We start from the raw sequence: 25648 nt of genomic DNA, 5'->3' as shown, positions 1-25648 counted from the left end.
AAATGGAAGGATACAAATAATAGTGCAATACTAGATATGAATCATTCCTCAGTTCGGTCTTTTGAGCTTTAAATTTGGCCACTGCTGAACTAAACCTAATTCAACGGAATAAAATGTAATTAAAAAAAGTGCCTTTGAACCACATCTCCGGTTGCAGAGTCTTTGTTCTGCTGTTTGACCTGCAGATGATGTTTTATTCATGTTTCTGCTCTGAACCTGCTGCATTCATTAGGCACACACATGCAGTCATTAAGTGTCATTTAAAACAAACTGCGTCCCTGTCTCTGCTGGAGGCTTTTCAGACCAAACGAGCCACAATTTAGGAAATGTTTTCCAGCTTGGAGGACAAATTATGTCCAGACAGAACAAAATGACAGCAGCTTGTGTTTCTGTGGGTTTTGAACCTCCCCTCGCTTCATGTTGTCTGACCCGTGCTGGTAAACTGGCTGGTAAACGCTTGATGTCAGGTTCAGACAACATGATCTTTGAAGGTGATGGTGTGTTGGTTGTGCCCAATATCAGGTCATCGTAAAGGAGAATCACAAATTAAACTGGCTCATCTGCTGGTGGCATCTAAACTGAGAAAATTTACCTGAATTGAATAAACTTAACACAAGAATTAGGGAAATTAAAGTTTGGTGGATTATTCCTTCTAATGTTGGGAAGTCTGTTTATTTCCCTTTTAAATGGAGCCACATTTGTAAGGAGAATGCATTTGTGCAGGGCTCTAGATTAATTGTTTTCCTGGTTGCACTGGTACACCGAACATGTCTTAATGTGCGACTTAAATCTGGCTGCGTCTTCAGTGTTAATTTCCTTCTTAGTGGGCTCAGGAGAATGACAGTGTGATAAAAAAGCAAATCAGAGGTAGAAAAGGGGTTGGCCTTCACCCCTGATTGGCTCAGATCCACAGCTGAACAACGTGTGTTGGTTTGAAATTGCGACCTGTGTTCTAACATTTCATCTTGCCCATCAAGACATCCTACCAATGCCTCTACACACACACACATCATGAACACATGGGGTTAGGAACAATGAAAACCAGTTAAGATTTAAAGCTCAAACTTTACATAATAGTTTCATTCAGCTTGTTTAACTGTAGTGTTGATGTGTTAACACTGTATTCCTCAGACACAGCAGAATCACACTAGCAAGGTTTGTTTACAACTCTGAGCTAAAGGACGTGGCAAAATCCTCCCTTAAACACATGCTAGTCGTGAAACTGACATTACTTGAGCTGAAGGACTTAAAAGCTGACTGACCCTACTCCTCATGGCACCCTGTGTCTGTCGGATCCCTTTGCAGAACTTTTTAATAAATATCTGTTAAAGGTTTACTTCAAGCTTGAGATCTTTATTTCAGACTTCCACCACATTACAAAATCTGAGCTGTTATAAGTTAAAGTCACAAACACGGTGTAGACGTGAAGATTAAACGTTTTCCACCGACCCACTTCCAGTCCTGGCCTGGAGCCAATGTTCAACTTACAACCAGTTCTTTCTGTTCCAGCTACCAAAGCTTTGGCTCCTGTACTGAAAAACTCTCATCTGGCCAGAGCAAAGAAATGCTAACATCAGGGACTGTGGGTGGGGTTATGGAGGTTAACAAGACCCCCCTGTTTAAAAGTCTAGAGCTGGTGTAGGATCTAGTTTGCTCAATATAACCCAATGGTACCAGATGTTCTGAGGGCAGGATGTAAATTCATGATTAATATTATAATATGAATATTAAATACAGTATATTTTTAATGGAAAACGTGATGTAATGAAGTCTGATGTGAACAGCTCCTTTTAAAGATGAAGGAAAGTTTTATCGACGTATATCTACACAGATGGAATTAAACGTTAAAATTCATTTTGTATGCAAAAATAATTTGTCTGCACTCATTGTTGGGCCTCATTCCTGAGTCAGATGTACATTTTAATGCCAGTGTACAGATGCAGTGCTTAGAAACAAAGCAGTATAGAGGGGGAGAACTCACAGACGTAGTAGTACTCATGTCCCGGCCTGAACTCGAAGCCCAGGCTGAAGGGCGTGAACAGCTGGAACTTCTCGGAGAACTTGAGCGGTCCGTTGGGGCTCTGCGGCCGGTTACACTCCCAGCGTTTGAAGCCCTTCCTGTGGTGATCACAGGTGGTGTACCCGTCGTAGTTCACCATGTACAACACGTAGTGTTCCATGCGCTCAGCCAACTCCGCCCCTTCGTAATGAGGACAGTAGATGTCCAGGTAGTCGTTGATCGCCACCTCAACTGTGTAGTCGCCCCGAAAGAACCTGAGGGGGACAAATAACATTGTTTCCTTGAGTTTTTAGTCAGTTTTTTATTATTTACTTATTTACAACAATGCTTGACTGGAAAGGCGACATCATAGAAAAACTTCCAGAGAAACAGGACACAACAATCCTCAGATGTGTTTCGCTGGACACGATTACCTCCTTCAGCTGAGGAGAAATTATCTTTAATGTTTTCTTGTTGGCAACACCATTTTATTTTTGAATCAGGTTTAGGAAAACGCAGTCAGGGCTGCTCCACGTTTTTACTGGAATTCTGCTCTCTGACTGAAGCGATGCCACCATTGTAACCAGACAGTGTTCCCACGGTGCATAGTCTGGCTTCATTCTACAGTCCAAAAACACAGATGTTGGGTCTAAATGCACCTTATAAGTGATTGCAAGTGTGCATGAATGTGTGTGTTAGATTGTGAATGTTTTATTCTTTAACTTCCCGTTGCTGCACGCCATCATGTTTTTATTTCATGTTTCGCTCACCTTGTAACTGTCATTTCTCTTTCTAATGGAATCTGCTGGAAAGATGAAAGCATTGCGATTTTTTTTGCACAGATGTTAAAAATTGAAATAAATTAAATATTCAGGTCATGTAAACAAGCTTAATGTAATAATGAATGCTTCTTTCTGCAGGTGACAGCAGAGCAGTTAACGTGCACAGCTTGTTGCGTGTCTGACTTTGCTGTAACGTGAGCTGGCTGCACATCCGTGCAGCTAAATGAGCAGCAATTTCAGACATAGGCAGACTAAACAATAAGTGTTGTTTTTTTGTTTTGTTTTGTTTTCATTTTTATTTTATCTAATAGCATATTGGCATACTAACACACAAAACCAATATCAAGACTTCGTTGTGAGGAAAGAGCCCCATGCATTGGTAAATCATCAAATGATCTTCGCTCAGGTTTTCTGCAACTTAAATTTACTTTTTATTTTTAATTTTACAGTTTAATGCTGTAGAAAAAGCCAGGTTATGTGGTCCATTGCGAGCAGAGTATGAAGACAGTTTAAGCTGTTTTAAATCAATGCAACCTGATGAGATCATTGGCAGAAAATGGATAATGTTTTATTAATATTTTATTAATATAAAAGGTTAGCTACTTATCTTCCAGCTGCTCAAAGTCAAAACCATCTTCCTTTTAGGTTTGAAAGTTTTCAGATTTTCTGCCACAAAAGACAAATATTTTCTGACAAATTTTCTGCAAGTCCATGTTTTTAATAATGTAAAGAAAAACAAGAGTTTTCCAGTTTCTGCTGCAATTTCATGCCTGCATGTTCTCCATGTTCACCGTTTTCAGGTCTGGTGCAACACATGGAAACCATTGATCACCGCCCGTCTGTGTGTGTGTTTCCCTTCCAAATCCCTCGAGGCTTCAATTAATCAAAGCTAACTGTTTATCAGAGCGTCATGGTGTTTACAGGAGGGAGATGTGACTCACAGCTGGACCCACTTCCTGCCTGCTGTCGCTCCTCAGAGCTGCTCAAACTGGCTTAAAATAAGCTTTTGTCCAGTTGTTTATGTGATAAACTCTGGATGCAAGAAAAATGGACACAACTACACAAAACTGCACCAAATACAAACTGTGAGATTAATGTTGCATGTGACAAAAACTAAACCAACTAGAGATAAATGTCAGGAAACTGTGATCAAGTCATTCGTCAGGACAAAAATATAAACCTAGATTCTAGTAAAGTTGGAAGGATTACTGAAATGTAGAAAAACTGTATGTAGTTTGTAACAGACAAGGACATGAAATGATTCTCAACGTCTTACACTGACCAGTTTCATTTAATTTAGAAATACACAGCTGTAAATTACTGGGTGAGAGGAGTGGCATCCAGCTGGCTTACTCTGTGTTATCTAACAATATTAAATAAATCAGGTCAAATCAAAATCAATGAGTATTGTTTAGAGTTCTGCAAGACTCTGATTTGGGACTATTATCATTCATTTTGTATATTAACATTATATATTAAGTATCTGATTTGTTTGTTTGCTGATGATATCAATCTATTTTGTTAGGGACCATTTGGAGGAGCTTTTGGAAAAGAACAATTCTTCAAGGACCTCAGATTAAATCAATCTGTGGAGATCTGAAAGTGATGTCCTGAAGAAATAAGAACAAATCCAGCAAACACCTGAAGCAGGACCTTAGAGATGCATCTGGACCTTCAGTTGATCCATCTACTGTTGGCCGAAGCCTTGTCAGAAATGGTCTCCATGGAAACATGGCTGTCAAGAAGCTGTTATAAGGAAAGTAAACATAGAGAAAAGGCTGAGGTATGTCACATGACACAAGAACTGGACTGAAGATCAGTGGCAACAGGTCTGATAGAGGGATGGATTCTCCCCAGAACCCAGACCTCAGCGGGTCTGATGGAGAGATGGATCCTCTCCAGAACCTGGACCTCAACATTAATGAAGCAGTGTGGGATCATCTGCTCAGAGAACGGAAGAAAAGGCAGAAACATCCAAAGCTGAGCTTTGGAAAGTCAAGAATCCTGGAGAACTGTTCCTGGAGACTCAAAAACATGACAGAAAGCTTCCCCTAAAAGGTTCAGACTGGGATGAAGGCTAAAGCTGCTCAGACAAAATACTCACTTTCAAACTACTTAGAACTGGACCAACTGTTTTTGGATTTATATCTATGTTTTCACAAGTTTCAATAAATCACTGCAGTTCTTTCTTTTTTTTCCAAGAACTGTCTTAAGAATGAAGGATGGCTCAAGATTTTGGCACAGAACTGAACACACAAACGTTTCCCTGAACCCAGAACAACACTCATACATCTCTGCTGTTCACTGAGCAGAAATACTTTCATCATCCCAGATAAATATCTCTGGCAGACAGAAAACAGAGCCACACATTTCTTCCAATCAAACTCCTGCTTTGCTGCATATTTGTGGAAACCCATAAAGTATCTGATGGCACTGATTCACACACAAACATGTTTTAAATGCCTGCAGTACAAGTCCCACACATGCTAGAAGGAGCCGGAAAAGCTTCTGTGGTGATGGTTTTCTCTTACTTGACCCTCACATCTTACTGCTAGGGGTTGTTTCAGCAGTCGTAGCATTTTAACTGTAACAACACTGTGCTTGACGACTGGGACGACATGTTTAACCCCACAGAGACCGAGTGACACAAACTAATGAGGCTGAAGTTGGAAAACATGAACACACACAGCTGGTGTCATCACCCCACCCACCTGGGAGCAACTGGCGGAGGAAGTGAGCATTCCCCCAGCAGCAGGTTGGTACCTCAGACACACACAGTCGCACTTTCATTCCCCCAGAGGACATTACATGAACTCACATTCATTACTGTAACCTTAAACCAAGTCTTTGCCATAAAATGTAATGATCTGTGTGCTGGGGGGTGTTAGTTTCTGTCCCCACCATGAGGCTGTAAACAAAGTTATGACCCCACAACATGCAAACATGAACACAAGTTTATCTGGCTTGTACAGTAACCTGTGTTGGTCCAGTTTTACAGTTTTACCGCTTATTTAGTCACAAATGTGTAAGAGAAGAACTCACCAGTCCCGAATAGACTGCAGAATGTCAACATATTCAACAATCATCCCAACTGGATTTCATCCTGTTTTATTAAATGGAAACAGGTTTGATTTTGTTTTCTTGTTAATATAAAATGTAGAAGCTGAAGCTTTTAATCCCAGTCAGCATCAGACATGATGTTTCCGGCCTCAGCTGTCAGATTATGAGGCTAAAATGATGTAAAATGAATGTATGAATAGATAAAGCAGCATAAAGGCCGACCAGAAGAAGAAAACAGAGTTTATTACTAACAGAACTTTGTAGAAATAACACACAGATCAACAGTGACCAAACCTTTTCTCATCTCATCGTTCTCTCAAGTCTTGGCTTTCAGGAGAAAAAATATTGTTATTGAAACAAACACACAACAGAAACTATTTCCATGTTTCCACTTTTTCCTCATTTCCAGTTATTCCTGCTACTATTTACCTGCTATCCTCACTAAACCAACTCCAGCTCAGCTGCTTTGTGGCGCCACCGTGCATCAGAAACGTCTTCTTGGCTTTATTCCAGCCATAGAGGAGCATTATTTTTCTTCTTTTCACACACACATAGAACTTTCTGCTCACTGGTTGATCTTTGGCTGCTCCTGATTGGTGGAAAGTCTGACAGGAAGTGGCTTCATCATCATGTCCAGGCCAAGAATTGGTGAGCCCTGATGTGATAAATAATGCTGTTATCGTGATAATGTAGTGTTTATTCAGATAGATTCTCTGAATAAACACTACATTTTGTGGTTGGATTGTAAACAAGACAATTATTTCCCTTTTTCCAGCCTGCTGGTCTCAGTTCTCAGTAGAAATGATCCATGAATGAAGTTCATCTCATACGTGTGTCTCACCACATAAAATAAATGATGTAATCTGTACACTAAAGCACTGCACTTTATTCCGATGTTATTCTGTTTATTTGTTCCATTTTATATCTTATTTATTCTGTTCAGGTGTGTGAACTGAGCTCATCAAGATTTCGGATAATGAGACTCGATCTGACTGATTTGGTTTCTTATAGTTTGTCCTGATTGGCTGAGCCGAGCTAGTTGATCATTTACCATCAATAAAATGAAGTGATTGACATGTTTAATGGTGGACGGGTCCCTGTTTACTGGCCTTCAATTAAAAACTCACCAAATCAGGCTCATCGGGTTGGTTTTATGTACAGAAGCATCGAAGTGAATACCAACTAGTCCCTGATGTAATCTGGGTGGGTTTTCTCTTTCAGTCCATAACCTTTTACTGACACAGGTGTGTACGGCTGCTGGGTGGATTTTTTTAGTTTCTTGTGAGTGACGGTTTTTGTGTATAAACACTCTGCTGTATCAGAGAGGTGTTCATGTAAATCTGTTAACAGGTGTTTACCAGGTGAGTTAAGATGAATTAAATCCAATAAAGATGTAATTACATAAGAATACAGACCTCCAGGTCAAATGAAATATCTTAAAATTGGGCTGACGTCCCAATTCTATGTTTAAAAAAATGTCTCACGAAGGTTTTTGCTGCAAATCGTAGAGTTAAAGAAAAAACGTCAGAATTAGCCATCTGCTCACTGGTTGATCTTTGGCTGCTCCTGATTGGACGTTACCGTCAATCTAAGCTCTCTGATTGGTGGAAAGTTGGACAGGAAGTGGCTTCATCATCATGTCCAGGTCTAAATAGAGGTCTCTTAGCAACATAGTAGCGATAGTGATGTTTTTATGATGAAATGTGATAAATAATGCTGTTATCATGGATCATTGTGGATTTACCAGATAGAGTCTCTGAATAAAACTACATTTAGTGGCTGGATTGTAAACCTCCTGGACGGGATAGAAATGCCTGGAAAACGTCCGTAAATCACCTAAAGGGTAGCTATCCGTCACAGTTTACCCCACAGAGCTACACACCACCGCTCCTGATAAACAGATTATAATATGAGTGTTTGCATTCAGGGACGCCGGAGATCTAGTGGTGTTTTAAGGGTTAACAGACCAATGCTGTTTTTAGAGGCAGCTTTTGTTGCTTTAAATGCAAAATAATTATCTGTATTGAAGAAATGTTGAGAACTGCACCAAGTCTGTCTAAAAATAATCCACTTGAGCATTAAAATGCCTTTGCATGTTAGAAAAACCAGAAGCAACAATGACCGATTTGATCAGTTACAAGCTCGGCTGGTTCAGAAAAAACATTAAACTCAGAAAGACATTGAGGAATAAATGCCCACAGCACCTTTCCAACATTTCCTGTATTTGCACCTCAATGTAAACCGAATAAAGATCCATTTCTAAAAGCCCAGCATCAACATCCTGACAAATACATCAAATAGCTACTTTATGGCCCAAATGGGGCCCCTCCAACCACTACGTCATTATAACACTTTGCGTTCTCTTTGAAGGTTGTTTGCTGCTAAACTGCAGCGCTGATTATTCCCATCTGACCTGAACGCAGCATCAGTGTCGTCCTGATTGAGTTTGGGGTTGGTGGATGAGAGCAGCTGGAGCACCACAGCAGAAACATCCTGCAGGATGAAAACGATCCGTGTGATGAGAGAGGACAGAGCCATGCGTCTCTCCTCCGCCTCGCCCTCTTTGTCTTTTCTAACACCATTAGCAAAGTGCATGCTAACTCGGTTAGCTGAGGGATCGGGTGACGCTAACAGCTCAGAGAGGAGGCGATGCGTTCACTGAACTCTGTCCCCTCAGCTCTCACATCATCACTCATCAGTCTAATGGACAGAGGCTCTCTGTCCGTCCCAGCTGGGTGACGGGGGTCACCACCTCCATCAACATTAGCATCGTCTTTAGAGGTCTAAAGATTACTTGATTAATTGATAGAAAGACTGACAAAGAAGTTAGGATACTAGGATAGTAAGTTCTGGACCAATGCTGAGATCAATGCTGAGAATCCAGGATTTAAATGGCAGAAAAAGACAAGTCCAACTCAAAGATCAAATTAGGACCAAAGATTGAGAAATACTAGTCTAAACGCAGGGAATTAGAACAAACTTCTACTGAAACTGAAGGGAGGGTTGCTCCAAACTATGACTGAACCACCAGTTGGCACAGTGTCAGGATTAAAACATCTAAAGAGACAACAACAACAAAAGACTGTACTGAAAGAGACCACTGAATCCAGCAAGATTAACATGGTGGGTAATTGTACTACGAAACAGGTATAAAACAAAAAACTGGGCTAGTCTCAGACTGAAACACCAAAAACTGCTGCACCAAAACATGACAAAATATGAGTCCAAATCTGGATTAAAAACTGCAGGAAACGAGGGTCAAATTAGAACAAAAACATCAAGAAACACCGGCTTCCTCCCACAGTCCAAAGACATGCATGTTGGGCTGATTTGTCTGGAAATTCTGGTTAGGAGTGACCACGATTCTGATTGATTGTCTCCCTGTGTTGGTTCTGTGATGGACCAGGAGCAGCTCCAGCCCCTTTGCAACTCTGCATTTTAATAATCCGTTAACTCGAGAAAACAAAACTTGTTTTTCTCGAGATAACAAGATAAAACTACCCGTTCAGCTGGAAGCCAAAGCTAGGCAGATGTTTTTCCTGCTTTCTGAAGAAATGTAAAAATTATTTTTACATTTCCAGAAAGAAGTCTCCCAAGTCCAGGTAGAGTTCCTGTAGCCTTTATCTGTTTCCTCTGAGAGAAATCCACAGTTAATATGTAAGATTTATTTATTCTGCACACATCAGAAAGAATTTATGGTTAGTTTGTTGTTACACTATTTTCTTAAGTTGGCATCGAAAGGTAGAAATAAGTAAACCTTAAAGAACCTATAAGGAGTGTTCATGTGATTTTACACATTTATTGTGATGAGAAATTAACAGAGAACAACCATGATTATTTCTTTGACAATAATCATACCATGAAAATCAGGACCAACGTGGCAATAAAGTAAAAAATCATGGCAGAGACTGAAAAAAACTGGAACTGGGGCTAAAATACCGAGAAATACTTCTCTAAACAAGGATCAGACAATCCAAGGCCAAAAAGTATTAACAACTAAAAGCCAAACCAGGACACTTGCATACTATACTGCAGCAGTAAGAGAAATATTGTCCTAAAACAAAGAAAGTCTGCACCAAACCAGGACCAATACACCTGGAAATAAATCCTATGATGCACAATAACACTGAACGTATGGCAGCTCCAGTTTAATCAGATCCAAGCAGTCTGCATCATGATGAGAAACTCCCTCTAAACAAAAAGTCTTCTGACTCCTCTTTCATCAGTGAGGATGCAAATCATTTCCTCCTTTACGTCTTATAATCCCAGACTCAGCAGAGCATGGCCTCAACTTAACACCCACTGAGAGAAACTGAACAGGTGTTCACAATGAAAGATCTTCTTCTCTGCTTCATCTTCTCAGCATTTCTAAAATTCTCACATTTGCTTTGCTCACATTTTTTCCCTGCAGCAGCTGTGATAGATCTCTGCTGGTGCATCAGTAAAAATATTTTAAATTTACATCAACACCTGTGGTGTTAGAGCTCCCAGCATGCCTCAGTGTGATTTACTGTTTAATCTGTGCAGGTCTGCGAAGGTCAGGTGGATTAGATCCAGGTCTGGTGTGGGCGGGGACGGGTCGAGGTCATCAGTCATGGTTCCTGACAGAGCGGAGACACCAACGGTTCTCCAAACGGAGCGGAAGTGAACTGCTGACAGATTAATGTTCTGATCCGCTCTGACAGAATCAGCACAGCGTTAATGTGAACCCCAGGAAGAAGAACCAGGTTTATTCTGGTCAGGTGGTCTTTGAGCTTTATTATAATTTTAAAAGAAAGTAAACATTGTTTTTGAGACTTTTAGCGTGTTCTCAATATTTTATGCTATATATTTGGTAGTATTCAAGTAGCAATTAAGCCAAACTTTTGCAAAACAAGCCAAAACTACAAAGATTCTGGGTGAAAATAAGGAAATGTAAGGCGAGTTGTAACCCATTGGTTGTAACTGGCCTCTTGTTTATTGCTACTAGTAAAGGCTGCAGCCTTGCACTGGAATAAGCAGTTACAGACAACTGATGAATTGATGGAAAGCTAAGTAAGAAAAGGCTAAAATGTTTGCAGAAAAAAAAATCCAAATCACCTAATTGGGGCAAAACATGAGGGAATATTTCAGACAAAGAGGAGGAATACCACCATGGTGGAGAAAGCAAAACTAGAACTAAACCAATGAAAAGTTCTATACTTAACCTAGCCAAGGTTAAATACTGGAAAAAATACAAACAAAAACAGCGTCAGACTTTGGTGCAAACCACAGGCCTATTTATATTATATGTACCTCTTCTGTGTCATTTACATGTGTAATTTGGTCCATCTTTGGACTCTTGCAGATGCGTACCCTGACAGAGCAAATGGAGCAGTACCACCAGAAACCGTGGGGGCAGTGTTGAGCAGAACAGCTGATGTGCGACCAGCAAAAGCAACAAAGAAGAAGAAGCAGCCACAATGTAATTAATGGCTGCACAGGCCACCACCATCTACTGCACTGTCTCTTTTTATGTCTCTTTCTGAGAATGAACATGATCTCCTCCATCGTTGCCATGTTTGTTATTGTCTTAAACTGGTGTACATAGGCTACTTTGAACACTACACCGTTTTCAGCTGCAAATCGAGTGCAACTGGCATTGCAGCACTCTGCTGAAGACTCCTCCCACAGCCCCGACCGCTTTGGTTTAATTCAGCGCGAGTTGCCAACACCTCTCAAGTTAGATTGAAGAGTTGCGACTAAATAATCCACCTGCTCTCAGATACACAAAGAGATAAAAAACGTTATAAACAAACCTAACTTTTTTCTTGCCAAGACCAGTGCTCAATTAACACAGCGAACAACCTGGGATTTAAGAAACTCATCAACACTTTGGACAAACAGTATCACTGCCATGTCGTCACCTTTTTAGTGGAGTGTCTCTCCCTGCCCTGTATGATGAGTGTTGTGAGGGTGTTGTGACGGACGTGACTACAGTCCATTGTTTCACCACAGCTATGGACATGTGTTCAAGCCGCACCATAGAGCCGTATAGAAATCTCACGCTAAATTTCATTGACGTGGATTTCAAAAATAAAAACAAAATTTCTTTAGACCCATTTTTTCCCGATCACACTGGGCAGAACATAGCTGCTGGTCTGAGACAAACAATAGCTACTGGGACCTGGAGGAAAGATACTAGTAGTATTACCGTAGTAATACTAGTAGTATTATTATTATTTTTGCCATAATCAAGCAGCGCTAACGTGTGAGATGCTGATTTACATATGTAAAGGGAGCAAAAACGGGCCTTAACGCTGATTCACCAGAAAATACTAAATGAAAAAAGTGTGGATGTTTAGTAAAATATTAATTAAAAACAGAGTGGCATGATTTAGATATCCCATAAAAGATCCATTTTTCTACTGTATGAAAACTTTAGCTCGTCTTGACTCTGATCGTTGGCAGCAACACGTCTCAAAGCTGGAACAGGGTAACAAAAGAAAAAAAAATTGTGGATCAATTTCAGAAAAATTAAATATTAAGCTGTGAAAACAGAACTTCCATCATCTGCAGAGCATAATATCTGTCTTGCTGGCAATCTTTGGGCCCTTAGAAAGCACTGCATTAAAAACAGGCATGGTTCTCCACTGGAAATCACCTCATGCTTCCAGAAATCATCAACTGAACACAGCTCACCATCACATCCACAAATGTGACGTAAAGCTCCATCATGAATGAAGAAGGTGATCATCCCTTTCTGCTTTAAAGAGCAACTGGCAGGTTAAGAGCATGATTAATGGTTTGGATTATGCATATTTTATAGTTAATATCTATTTAGTTTTTGTTGAAGTCCGTGAATAAGAAAATAAAGAAATCGGTTATGGACTATTAAAAACTGCTCAAATGACTGTAAAAATCTGTTTTGCCGGAAGTGACGTCACGTAAGGGACTCTGTTATGTACGTTATTGCTAACACAACAGTTATGGCTAACACAACGGAACGGAATGGGCGTGAGATTATGGAGGAAGAAGAAGATAATTTTATTTTTAGAAGTGAAGGACCGGATCCATACAGTTTTGAACCTGAAGCTACAAACAGAGTCACTGACAACCAGCAAAGGAGATCGTTGACGGGAAACAGGCAGCAGATTCAGTCATGGGCAGCTGAAAACATCTGGAGGATTAATCAAACAGCATGGTAAGCGATACAAATGTTTCGTAAATTTTCTTCCACATTAGCCTTCTGAATTGGGCAAGTAATACCTGGTTATGCTGCAGACCAGTGAAAAAATACAGTGTTTGCAATAGCAAATAGATTTTAAAGCCTTTTACTTACTGCAGCCGATAGGAAGACATCCCTGTCCTGCCCCGCCCTGACAGGTTTGTTTTAAAAATCACGTTTCGCCACAAAAAAAACAACTTCAAGCTGCTACTATGTCACTAGCGATTCGTGACAAAACATTGGTTAAATAAAATAGTTCTGTGGCAGATAATGCCTATAAAAGCTGTGCAATGGCTACCCCGTTCACACAGTTGTAGACAGAAAAGCGCTGTTCTAATCAAATCATCTGATGATACGTAGGCTAGTGCCCAAAGTAGCCTCGCTAAGGCTCCATCATCTAATCCACGTCGGGTAGCCTAATTAACAGCGCAAAACAGTCATTTTAGACTATAAACAACTTTCTGAATTGTGTTGATTGATCAAGGAATACCAGAGTTATAATCTTTTTTCTGAAGTTGGTCAGACTGGATGTGCGTGTAGTGCGCAAAAAAAGCCCACACTGTTCTAAACTCATAAATACCTCATAGAATGTACGTGCTGTAATGTCTTAGTTTTACCAGCACTCTCTAAACTTAGAAGCAGACTATTTCAATGCGGTATTTAAATACGCTTAAAAAAAAAAAAAAAAAAAACTGGAAGAAAATTTGTTGCGCCAGGATGCTGGTTCCATGACGAAGGATGGATCTGCGCACTGGCTGAGCAGATCCATCGCTTGTTTTTTTTTGTTTTGTTTTTTCGCTAAACTTACCTTTTTTTCTAATCCAACACTTGCTCTCAGCTTTTTCAGGATGTGTATAATTTTGCACTTTTTTCCCAATGATAAATAAAGCCTGATTCTGAGGTTTAAAGATATTGTTAAAACAGAAAAACTATTTTTAAAACTGGATTGTAAACCCTTCTGAATAATGGTCATTCCACATATGATGCCATGTGCACTGCAGTCTTAACACTTTATCCCCCAAACAACAGAGCCCACAACTCTCACCCACAATTGGTAATCCCTCTTCCCCCTATATTCAGCAAGGCCAGTGACAACAGAAAAAAGGGCATCTCAGCTTTATGTATTACATGAAATGTTTCAGCATGTTATAAGCAGCTATGACTACGGATGAAATATAAACATTTAATTTTTAAAGCCTGTATGTAAAAGTAAAAAAAATAAAAATCTTTACATGGTTGAACATATATTTACAACACTGTATCTACATTTAACAACAGAAATTCTTTAACAGCATGTTATCTAATTACAGGTGTTTATGTGGACACTGTCAGCCCATGAGCAGTGCGGAGGAGAGCATATGCTGCAGGGAGATTCCTGCAATTTGGAGCCTCGTCGAAGACCTCCATCCACAACCCGAAGGCATTACTTGTGTGGGACAGCATCCTGGGTTCTCTGCATGCTGTTTGAACCCCTGGGTGCTTCAGGTGGCCTACAGCGCTTTCAAGCAGGAACATGGTCCACTTGATCTGACCCAAAATGAACAGTTCAGGTATACTGCCTACAGGCAGATGGTACGCTGGGCACATGGAGTGCTTGGACGACATGTGAGGAAACCTCTTCCAGCATGTGTTGTCTCAGCAATCCGGTTAGCTTTCCCTGATGAACATGGTGTCTACCAAGGTTTCAGATGGCCTGACCTGTAACACATACAAGACATGTCTTCCTATTCTGTAAATTGTAATAATAAATAAAATATTTTGCTTCCATCTCAATGTCATCTTTCTGTTATGATCATCTTCCTGGATTTATTTAATAAGTTCTAATTATTAGAAGCAAAACATCTTATTTAAACTTGTTGCTAGAAGTAAATAAAGCTCAATTAATTTACACAGTCATACAGGAATTACAAAGAGAGAATAGAGATAGAAAATACACTCTGAAATACACAGGCATATATTAGATGGTCCAGAATCTTATGGATTATATAATTCTGCGGGAAAATAGATGGCCATTATTTGAAGAAAATGTGCGCGATGCCTTCAATTATTTACCATATGATGGCTCCTTCTTTACTGGACGCACAGTGAATCCACCTTTGCAAACGGGATTAAATATGTTGAAACTGTCCTCAATAATAAGTAGTAAAAAGGGGACAATTCCGTTTTATAAGAAAAGGTTATAAACAGGTTAAAAAACAGAGAGAAAAATTTACTCTGCTCGTCTCCCGTTTCCGATGGGCGGCCCGCGGCTTCCCCGGTGAAGGCAGACGTGATGGGGCACCTGCTGCTGCTAGCATGCTAGCCGTAGCATGAACAGTGGGAACTGCATCAGACCTTAAACGCACTGACCTCATGGTCTTGTACCCCATCTTAAACGCAGTTAGGTCACTAGGCATATAGTCCGTTTCCACAAAGTGTGCGCTGCAAATGACGGAGTTTTTGGGATGAACGGACTTGAAAGTGAAGTCTTGGCGCCTAGCCTGGACAAACCTGACCCAGGAGCGAAAGGTGGGGCTCTTCTTGTTAGGGAAACTGTGGACACGATGTCCAGAGAGACTTGAATTTGTGCAGGATGCACAAACACAAGTATTCACCATGGTGATGTTCCAGAAATCTTTAGTTTTACTATTAGAAGTCTGGAGTAAAAAACACAGCCGATGCCTACGGTAAACTGAGCTGATAGCCGCTGGCGTATGGGCTCGTTTACCTTACATGACGTCACGTATCACGTGACAGGAAAAGTTATGTTTTTTAAAGCACTGGATCGCAGACGAGCTGAATTAAGTGCAATTACAAAAAATGAAATTTTAAGAAGCTTTTATTTATGCCACAGTGTCTCTCGGACTTTTTCAAAACGTCATATTGTGGAAAATTCAACCTGAAAGATGCTCTTTAAGGCACCATAGTTTATCAGACCAGAGCTGGATTTAAACACCAGAAAATACAAGACCAAAAGTTGCATAGCACAGCTTTAACATTACAACAGTCGACTTATTGTGCTCTCCAAAAATATCTGAATCATCGTCGTATATGGTGACCCAGATGTATGACATCATGCAGACATGTTATTGTAGTTATTGAATTAGAGTTAATGATGAAGCAGGATTTTCCCACAGCTGCAGCAGAGAGCAGCTTTATTATTTCTGTCCCACAGTCACATGATCGATGCCCTCTGGAAATACTGTGCAGGCCATTGTGCTTCTGTGTGTAAGTGTAATGTGACCCAGTCCTGCTACAATACCCACAGTGTTTCCTTCAGGTTCAGACAAGAAGCTACAAGCTGCAAGACAAAACTATCTGATTTGCTGTCTGAACACCTGATCCTGCTGGCTGAACACAGTATTTTTTTTTAGTTTGTGTGAAGAGAAACCTCTTTCTCAAATTCAAAATCTTAAAACTCAAACCAACCAGATTGACAGGAGATAAAATGGTTCAATCAGACTAACTTTAGTGTTTTGTTAAAAATCTAAAAGCAACCAATTCCAACCTCACAGCTGAGACTATGACAGTGATCTAAAGAGGTAGCTTAACTATCATAATTACTCAGAAATGACTAGACTTCCATCACTCTTAGCAGAAGAAAGAGTAGCCCCCTGAAAGTTAGCATGGATTGGGATAATTTGAGCTGAATTAGCAAACTACGCCATTGACTCTGGTGAATGAAGGGTGCTTAGTGGCTGTGATCAGCTTTAAACCATCAGTGGACTCCATTTTAAATTAAAATCGCCTGTAAAGCTACGTTAAGCTGAAAAGTTGAAATAACTTTAAAATAAATAAATAAATAAAAACTGAATTAGCTTACCACAATAACACAATAATGCTGTTGTTGTTAGCTAATAGCGCAATGCTATCAGCAGCTAGTTTCCACGTCAAGCAGGCTAACATTTCACATTAGCATTTAATGTAAATCTGTATTTTGTTAGTTGTAATAGACGTTAGCAAAGAACATGCTAGCAGCGGTTTGGGCTGGTTGTTGTAATGTTTGTTTTCGTTTGTACTGTATTTTCATCAGACAGTGTTGTACTTGTAAAATCAGTGAGTGCTGGTTAAGATGGAATCTCAACTGTTGTTATTTCAGCCTCTATTTCTCTATTTTTTACTGCTCATAATTGGGAAAAGGAATTAAAAGGTTTTATTATAAATTTGGTTGAATTAGGATACATAATGCTAAAGCACATACAACAGAAAAGAAGCTAGCAGGTGTTAGTTGCTAGCAACTGATATTTGGTATTAAACATTGTTCTGTAAGAAGTCTATATCATAACAAAGGTTTACAGAAATATGCTTTTTGGCCTTATCAGTTCTTACTGTATTTGTAACTACACTAATTAATAAAAATCCTGTAAATATAACAGTAAGAGCTGTAATTGATTCCTTTAGCTGGATTTATACTCGTGGGGCGTCTGCGTGAGATCGGTTACGGCGACGATGCTGTAGGCGCCGCGTAGGTCTGTCACCTGGAGGCTCGACGCACACAGAATTTATTTTTAATTTATTTTGTTATTTCTTAGTTCAGTTTTTTTCAGTCTGCAACACATCACAGCACTTTTAAATTTTTAAATGTTTTTGTTCACACTCTTCATTAACAGACATTATCTGACAGTAATCTATCAGTTATTCTATCAATTAAGCAATATCGCTAAAATAACTGGTATATTATCTATATATCAAATATTTGCTGCTGCCATTGTTTGTGTGAAACAATGTTAAGGATAGATGACAATATATTTCTTACTTCTGGCTCCAGGCTGTCTCTGTTATTATTGTTTAACTGAAAAAACTTCCCACATAAAACTGCAAAATAAGACTAGAATCACAAATGCACAAATAATTGCACACCATTTTAGTTAGCTATTTGTTGTTTTTAAAGGAATTCACTAATTAAATGCATTTTGTCACTATTGTGTAGACTTTTAAAATTTAGTTGTATAAACTGTCAAACTTGGTAGTAAAAATTCAAACCAACACAATCTTACAGCAAATTATGTGATCTTGTGTTGGTCCAGACTGCAAAACACTTGAGTTAATTAAGACTCCAAAAGTGTACTGTCTGCGTTTGTCATGCATGTGATGATATGGTAGGAGTTAACATTGCATGCTTATGGTATTAAACGCAAACAATGTAGTACTCATGATTCAAAGCTCCAGATGCTAATGTTTACAAAACAACAATTTTCAACCTTTAATCTGAGAACCACTTTGTTTTCTCCATGTGGACAAATTCTCAAATAAAGCTCTTTTTTTTCTCTTTGGTTTGGCCTCCTCCTGCAGCAGCTGTTTCACCTCAACATTCATCAAACTAATAATTCTGAGAGCAGCCTTTGTGTCGACTCCAGTTCAAGTTAATGAGCGACCCCTTTCACAGCAGGGGGCGCTCCACATGTGTTCCAGAGTAATAAATAGCCAAATGAAATAAAGAAAAGTTGTTATTTTCCCCCCGACCGTAGCGTGCTATAAAAATAACATTTATAAAAGGTATCGTGTGTCGCGCTGCAGAGGCGTGGCGGCACTGACAGGAGCTGTTTGCAGTAATGCTGCAGCGCTACTCCGGTACTGACAGGCCGTGCGGCGCTTACAGATTCCTCAGTGCTGTAATATTCAGAAAATGTCGGATCATGTTAACTGAACATGTTACACACGCAGCAGCAGCCACATGTTCACTGTAACACGACCCCAGCCTCTTTGCCGTTACCACGGCAATGCATGATGAACCCCACACCAGGGGTATGTATGTGTGTGTGAGTATAAATCAGTGTGTGTGTGTGTGTCAGGCTGTAACACTGATCTGTTGTCAGTCCGGCTCTGCACAAAGGCTGAACTACACATCATGAAAACGGCTTCAAACTTCCCAATTTCCATGTTGTCCCAGACTCGGAGAGATGAAACTGATATCCAGCTTCCCCTCCGACACCACAGAGAGCATGCAGAGGGCTGGAGGATTACCCAGAATGCCGCAGTGCTTGAGGTGAGGTTATGGTTAAAGTTAGACATGTCAAACTCAAAAGAAACAGGGCACACAGACTTTCCAAAGTTTTTAGAGAAAGAGAGGAAAAATGGGAGAACTCCCTCAAAAATGCCAACCCCCCGCCCATATTGTTGACCCTGTCCCTCCTCCTCTTGCTGCCCCCCCCGAGTCAGGGACAATGTAAACAATATGAGGCTGCTGCTGCTTTGTGTTTTCTGATCTGAGAAGTGAAGCCTGTCAGATACTAACACACACACATAAGGAGCCCCCCATCCCCTCTGCCATGTGGGTCAGGTGGCCCCTGTTGGCCCCGGGACCCTTCCCGGCCCACTATTATCTTTAGTCCTGTCAATCAGGCTTTTTTAGAGAAACAGTTGTGAGTGAAGAGGAGGAGGAAGAGGAGAGCCACTAACATTCAAACAGGTAGAATAAACAAAATGTTCACACTTTTCTGAAGAGAAAATGTGACAAGAACCACGTTGAGTCCTGGTGGGGGGGTCAGTGATGTTTCACACATTATCCAGGTGGAAGGTGACGAAAAAACAAAAATATCCTGGGGAAAAAAAACAACAACAAAAAGTTCATGTTACTGAGCCTGTTTACAGGCACACCATGAATCTGATCATGACTTGATTTCTGGAGTTATCAGATATAAGATAAGTGCTCATGTAGCACGGTTATGAGGAATCGCATTAAGGGCACATTCACATGAGAATTTTATATTCTAGTCCGTTTGCTGGCAAAGTTCGCTTTGTTTGGGGTATTGTGAATGCACAAACAAATTCTCATTCAAATCGAGGAAGCAGATTCAATCTGCCTACATACGCAGGTCTCGGTCCATTTCAAGGGGACCAAATACAGGAAGCGACTACAAAACAAAGTGCATTGTGGGTTCAGCGCATGGCATCGTGGGTAAACACAACCAAAACAAACTGGGCGGCTCTGGATGGGAGAAACGGCTCACGGTCAGTTGTTGAAGAATTCAGTAGAAGTTCTGATAGAAATCTGATCAACCTAAGACCGCTAGGCTATGGGTCAAATACACCATTTCAGAAGTGATGAAATTATTACATCTCACAGCTTTTTGATGGTTATGTAAACGAGTTCATTGTTAAATAAGTGGATGGGTCTGCAGGAGTCAGCTACCCTTAAAATCCAAGTCTTGTTTCTGGACTCTACAAATAAAACTGGTCTGACTCAGCTAATTGATCTCTTAATGGCAGATCTAGGATGTTTCGCCGCAGAGTATGAAAAACCTGGAACTTTTACCATTCTTCAGTTTCCCAGAGAAGTTAACAATAAATGTTTTTAAGAATACTCATAGAAGGCTCTAGAGAGGTTGAAGACCTGGGGCCTCATTTATAAAGCTGGAGTACGTACAAAAACCGGCGTATGCCAGTTATAGTCAAGTTTTGGGATTTATATAAACCAAACTTGGCAGAGAATGTCCCTACCTCCACGGCAACTCTGAGCCTGGCATATGCACAAAATCTATAGAGACGGGAAACTGTGACACTAACGGCACAGAATAAAATCAAGGAAATACAGGTCAGGAAAATCAGGTTTTACAAGAGAAACAGACATGTTATTAAACAAATGTTAATAATAAGGACCTCAACCACTGAAATGAGTTGTCAATATAAAATAAATATAGGTTATAAATAAACGCTAAATAAGGCGGACAGTCTTCTGCTAACACCTGCCAGAAAAATTAAGTTCTAAATTAATAATTTCAATTAAAATGACATGATCACCAAACAAAGATGCTCGTCAGTCAGGCTTCAATCAGGCCGTCTCCCCACATGCAGCTGCTAAGAAAGCTGACTGATGGTTGAATATAAAAAGGCACCCCAGTGAGTAAAGATGCACAACAGCTTCCTTGGGACTGGTGGACAATGTGGAGCAAGACTCCGGAGTGAGCAGATTTTCAGAGACCAGCAAGACTTACTGCATGGCTCATGAACCGGTTCCGACTGCCGCGTGCTGTGCTGTTGGATCTCTGTGAAGCTTTGGGCTCGGCGTTACAGAGACGCACCAAGAGGAACCATGTCGTGCCAGTCCCTCTGCAAGTCCCGACAACACTGTATTCTGGCACCTTCCAGAGGGCACCAGCTGGCAGGTCGGGGTTATGCAGACGTGTTAGATGGCATCATTGGTTTGTCACAATGTTGCATTAACTTTCATACACTGGGGAGAACAGGCAAACAAAACAATGCAGTTTGCAGCAATGTCCAGTTTTCCCTAATGTAATCGGCGCTATTGATGCATTAAAGTTGCAATAAGAGAACGAAGTGAGAATGAAATGAAATTTCAAATGAAAAGAAAAAAAAATAAAATTAAGAATAATTTAATCTCAGAGGGAAAATGCAAAGTGGAAATTTAATCTGTTGTCATTAACCAAAGTATTTTCATTCTCTAAACGTCCAAATCATGTGACGCAAACATCATCAGTGCGGTGGCTGGTTGGCCTGGGTCCATGACTTCATTCATTCTAAGACCCAGCAGAGTGGGACGCAGACAGGAGGCTGGAACGTCTACAAGTGATGCATCGCTTAAGAAACAGAGGTTACATGTTAATTTTTTTAACTTATTTTTTATTCACAATGTTTTTTAAGTGTTGTTCCAATTTCTGTCCAGAACTTCTTAATTTCCCGCTAGTTGTCCACCTGGTTAGCAGTGATGGTGTCCCTCTGCACCTGCAGGACTTCCTCTGAAGACACGGCTGCTGCGGTGCAGCGTGAAGTCTGGCCTCACCTTCTCCAACCACAGCTGCAGCCCTGCCCACCCCGCTGAAACATCCAGGAACTAGAAAAGATATTATTTAACACTAATTAAACTGCTACCAATCTCAGTTGTATTTGTATATATTTATTTTATAAATTAAAACAAAGGACTAAATTAGCGGCATGCGGAGTCTCTGGCGTGTTTTGCCTGACACGGCGGCGACAGCATCTGCCACCTGTTGCTCTCTGACCCTGGTGATGCCCACGCCGTCCCCACCAAATAAAACCTTTTCATGTTTTGCAACGAGGTCCATCAGGATCTCTGCCTCACATTCCAAAAAAAAAACAAAAAAAAAACATCTTCTTCACTCTTTTTCCCTCCTGAGTCATCATGGAAATGATATTATGAATATTTATTATAGGTGTTTACCTGACCTTTTATAGCCACCACGAGGGTGAGGCAAGGCGCTCCCTCATGTGAGGCAGCTTTAGAGTTAATTCTGATTTATAAACGAAAACAGGCATGGGACGTGCATACACACGCTTTTATAAATCTGGAAGTTTTTGTGCCCCGCATTTCCCTACGTACGCCACCTGTAGTCATCTTTGCTATGCAGTTTTATAAATATAAAGGCCCCTGAGCTCCAGGTCTTTGACAAAATGGACAAGAAGATCCTGGAAAACATGGTGTGATCCTGGAAAGGTTTTGAATATGAATCTAAGCCCCCTCTCAGGCTCCTCTTCGCTCCTCTCTGTTGGTCTACAGGGGATTTAGGAGCTATCAGAGCTCACAGAGGAGGACGAGGAGGTTTTTGCCTGCCAGCTGGCAGCCTCTTTATCACTTCTATTAACTCCGGCCTGACGTTGGCTCAGTGCCGGCATGGCCGGCTGCCATTACACTTCACACTTGTGCTGTAGAAAATCCTAGAATTACAAACCTCCTCTTCTGAAATGAGCTTACGGACACCAACAGTTTAGACTCATTTCACTGAGTTTACGCTGAGATACGTGAGATGGAGGGAATGTGACCCCCGTCCCTCCACTGCCACCCTCCCTCACCCCTCCTCCTCTCCGTTCTTAGCCTGATAAACTTCACAGGGAGTTTAAACACGTCACCTCTGCAGATGAGTGGATCACTCAAGGTTTTTCTCTTTTTTTCATTAGTTGTAGAGTTAGGAAGGTGGACTGAAATAGGCCATGGTGGAAAGCAGATTTTGGCAAGCCTGTTAAATAGAGACCCTCCTCATAACCATGAAAAGATGAATTGAAAAAGTTTGTGGAATGACTGCCTCCACGAACTGCGACCAGAGAGGTCATCTGATGCTACATTCACATAACCAACAGAAGTGACTCAACTCTGTTTATCTGCTGATGTAGACAGAAAAAAAATCAAATTTGTGTCACTTCAGTACCTGGTCTAAGATCAGATATATCTCTTGACTTATGCTTATACACATTCACTGAGCATTGAAACAGCTGATATCTAATGTTTGTTCTTCATTGGACTCTTTTTCTTTTGTTATTCTCTACAACAAGGCAACTAGATTTACTCCTACGAGGGCCGCAGTCCAGGTTTTCAATGTGTCCCTGCTCCAACACACCTAATTCAATTTAAATGGATCCAACAGACTATGAAATTTTGCACAATGACTCAGTTTATTTCCTCCTTTAGCTGGTTTCAAGTCCTTGTTTAGGACCCACTTCTTTGCATCTCCTGCTCGCTCTCTGACCTTTCCTCCACTTCGTCTTCATGCTCCTCAGAGCTAAAGCTGACCAGCTGCCATAATCTCAGTAATGTGATGTGAAGGAGGGATTTACACAGACATGGAAATATGAAAATGAGGAGCTTCAGATTACAGAAAACAATGGAAACACAGAAACAGTACAACATACCCAACACAGAGCAGATTTCCACTTCTCTGCAGTTTCTAAAACTAGCTAAAAGTTGCTAAAAGGACTCAACTCCATTTCTGTTTTTGTCCTCAGCAAAAGACAGCAGAGTAGGGTGTGTATCATCTCAGCATTTAGGCATGAGGACAAAATGGATTTAGTCAAATTAATTCAATCACCCAGCCACACCTAAAGTTATGTCCAAATGATTTGCATAATGGGGACTTTGGCTTCTTGTCCTTTGAAAGAAGTCGAGCCCCCACCAGTCCCAGCATGAGTGTGTAAACACGTTTACTGGTGTGCACACACACACAGCTTTCCCCATGCGTCCTTTCCCGGGCAGCTGCAGGATTATTACCGATTCAGGACCGTCACACTCTGGACGTCCAGCCGTATTTCTCCTCGCTGCAGGAGGAGGAAGCTGTTATCATTCTTCCTCCTCAGTGGTTTCCATGCCTGTGCAAACACTCTGCTGGTCAGGAGGTCTGAGCTCTGTGACGACAGATTCACAACTGAGCCGAGAGCAGCAGACCCAGGTTTCTACGCAGAACCAGAGCAGCACTCTCACAACAGTTTCCAACACGACAGAGACTTTCCAGGTTGTTTAATGTGTTCAGTGGGGAAAATGCCTTGATCCCCTGGAAGAAACAGGAGGTCCCCTCACCGCCCCAATACATAACTCTGGACCCCCGAGTTTGGTTTAATCTAACAGAGCTTCACATTCTGCAGTGATGCTGGCGATTCTTTGTGGAGACCTCACTTCCAGGCCCAGACTCATGAGAAGTTAAGCTATTCAGGAAGCTGGATAAATCAGCGCAGTGAGACGTTACATTGGGCTGTCTCACGTTGTCCAGGTACACTGATGCAACCAGCCGAGGTACAACTTGTTGACATCAGTAAAGGAGAAGCTCGCCGTCCCCACAACGCCGGATTGCAACAAAAACGCAAAAGTATTTCAGCAAACCCCCCTTTCATCACCACGAAGCCAGGGATTAGCCTCCACGCTATCTTCTCTTCTCTGCTTCCGATGTGAACTTCATTGTTTTGCTCTAGCTTTGGAGTGTTACTCTTCAGCGCCCCCCACAGACTGTAGTATGTACTACAGCTGTGTCATGGGGATGTTGAAGCCTTTCTACTAGTTTTTGCCACTGTTTTCACACCTGAACCGGCTTCGGTGCCATATGGACATAGCCTAATACAGCAGCTCGTTAGCACTTCAAAGCTCATCAGGTGGTGGGAGGAAGGGGGGGTGCAGGTTAAACTGCTGTATGAGGTGGGCGTCAGTGGGGGGAGGAGGGCTTAGAACAAACAATGATGTCTGTGACCTTCAGCAAGTTTGTTTGTCATCTCATCAGAGACAAACCAAAAGCTGCTGCAGGGTTTTTATCATAGTTCAACTCCAATGATCCATTTCCCATCAGTTCATTCCCTTCTTTCCTTGTTTCTTTCTGTCTTTCCTTCCAGCTTTCTTTTCTTCCATGTTCTTGTCATTCCTCCTGCAGTCTGTTCTTTTTCTTTCCATTTCTACTCTTCTTCAATTCATTCATTCATTGTTATGATTTGTTTCCTGATTCGATCCACATTCCTTTCATTTTTCCTCCTTTTCTCTTCATCTCTGTAGTTTTTCCACCTTTATTATTTTGGTATTTCTTATTCACTCCATTTTCTCTTTCTACCTTTTCTGCCCTTTTTTCTTTCATCCCTTTGGTTTTTCTACCAAACAAGTTATATGGTTTGTTTGTAAGTAAAATAATGCAAATAGGAGAAATTTGAATTTGCCCCAAACCAGGGATGTCACCAATATAGATGGTGCTGGTATGGTTATTATCAAAGAAATATTTTAAATAATCACATATCTGGAACTGAAAACGTTTTCTTCTACAGATCAAACACTGATGCATCGACGTCACGCTGAGTCGGTGAAGCTGGAACAGCAAAAATATCTGTTAAAAAAGATTTATTTAAAAATTGCAAATAACATTTATTTCAGTTACGTTAGATAAACATCAGCATCATTTAACCAAACTACCGAGCATTCATCTT

General features: G+C 40.8%; 1 protein-coding gene and 1 long non-coding RNA gene across 2 annotated transcripts in view; both read right to left on the bottom strand.

Annotated features, from left to right (window-relative positions):
• The window catches only part of LOC121652988 (ephrin-A2-like), a 122368-nt gene that overhangs the window by 11487 nt on the left and 85233 nt on the right, over positions 1-25648 (bottom strand). The window contains exon 2 of the mRNA XM_042006171.1: positions 1982-2274. Coding sequence (XP_041862105.1) covers positions 1982-2274 — 293 coding nt within the window. The remainder of the gene's footprint in view (positions 1-1981; positions 2275-25648) is intronic.
• On the bottom strand, positions 14128-15919 carry LOC121652990. The gene is made up of 2 exons (XR_006012722.1): positions 15241-15919; positions 14128-14725 (listed from the first exon to the last, which is right to left on the bottom strand). It is a non-coding gene; the product is annotated as an uncharacterized LOC121652990 (long non-coding RNA).

Source organism: Melanotaenia boesemani, chromosome 14 (genome assembly GCF_017639745.1).
Source record: "Melanotaenia boesemani isolate fMelBoe1 chromosome 14, fMelBoe1.pri, whole genome shotgun sequence".
Classification (NCBI taxonomy): domain Eukaryota; kingdom Metazoa; phylum Chordata; class Actinopteri; order Atheriniformes; family Melanotaeniidae; genus Melanotaenia; species Melanotaenia boesemani.
The sequence above is the reverse complement of the archived record's forward strand: the minus strand, read 5'-3'. Positions and strand labels throughout refer to the sequence as shown.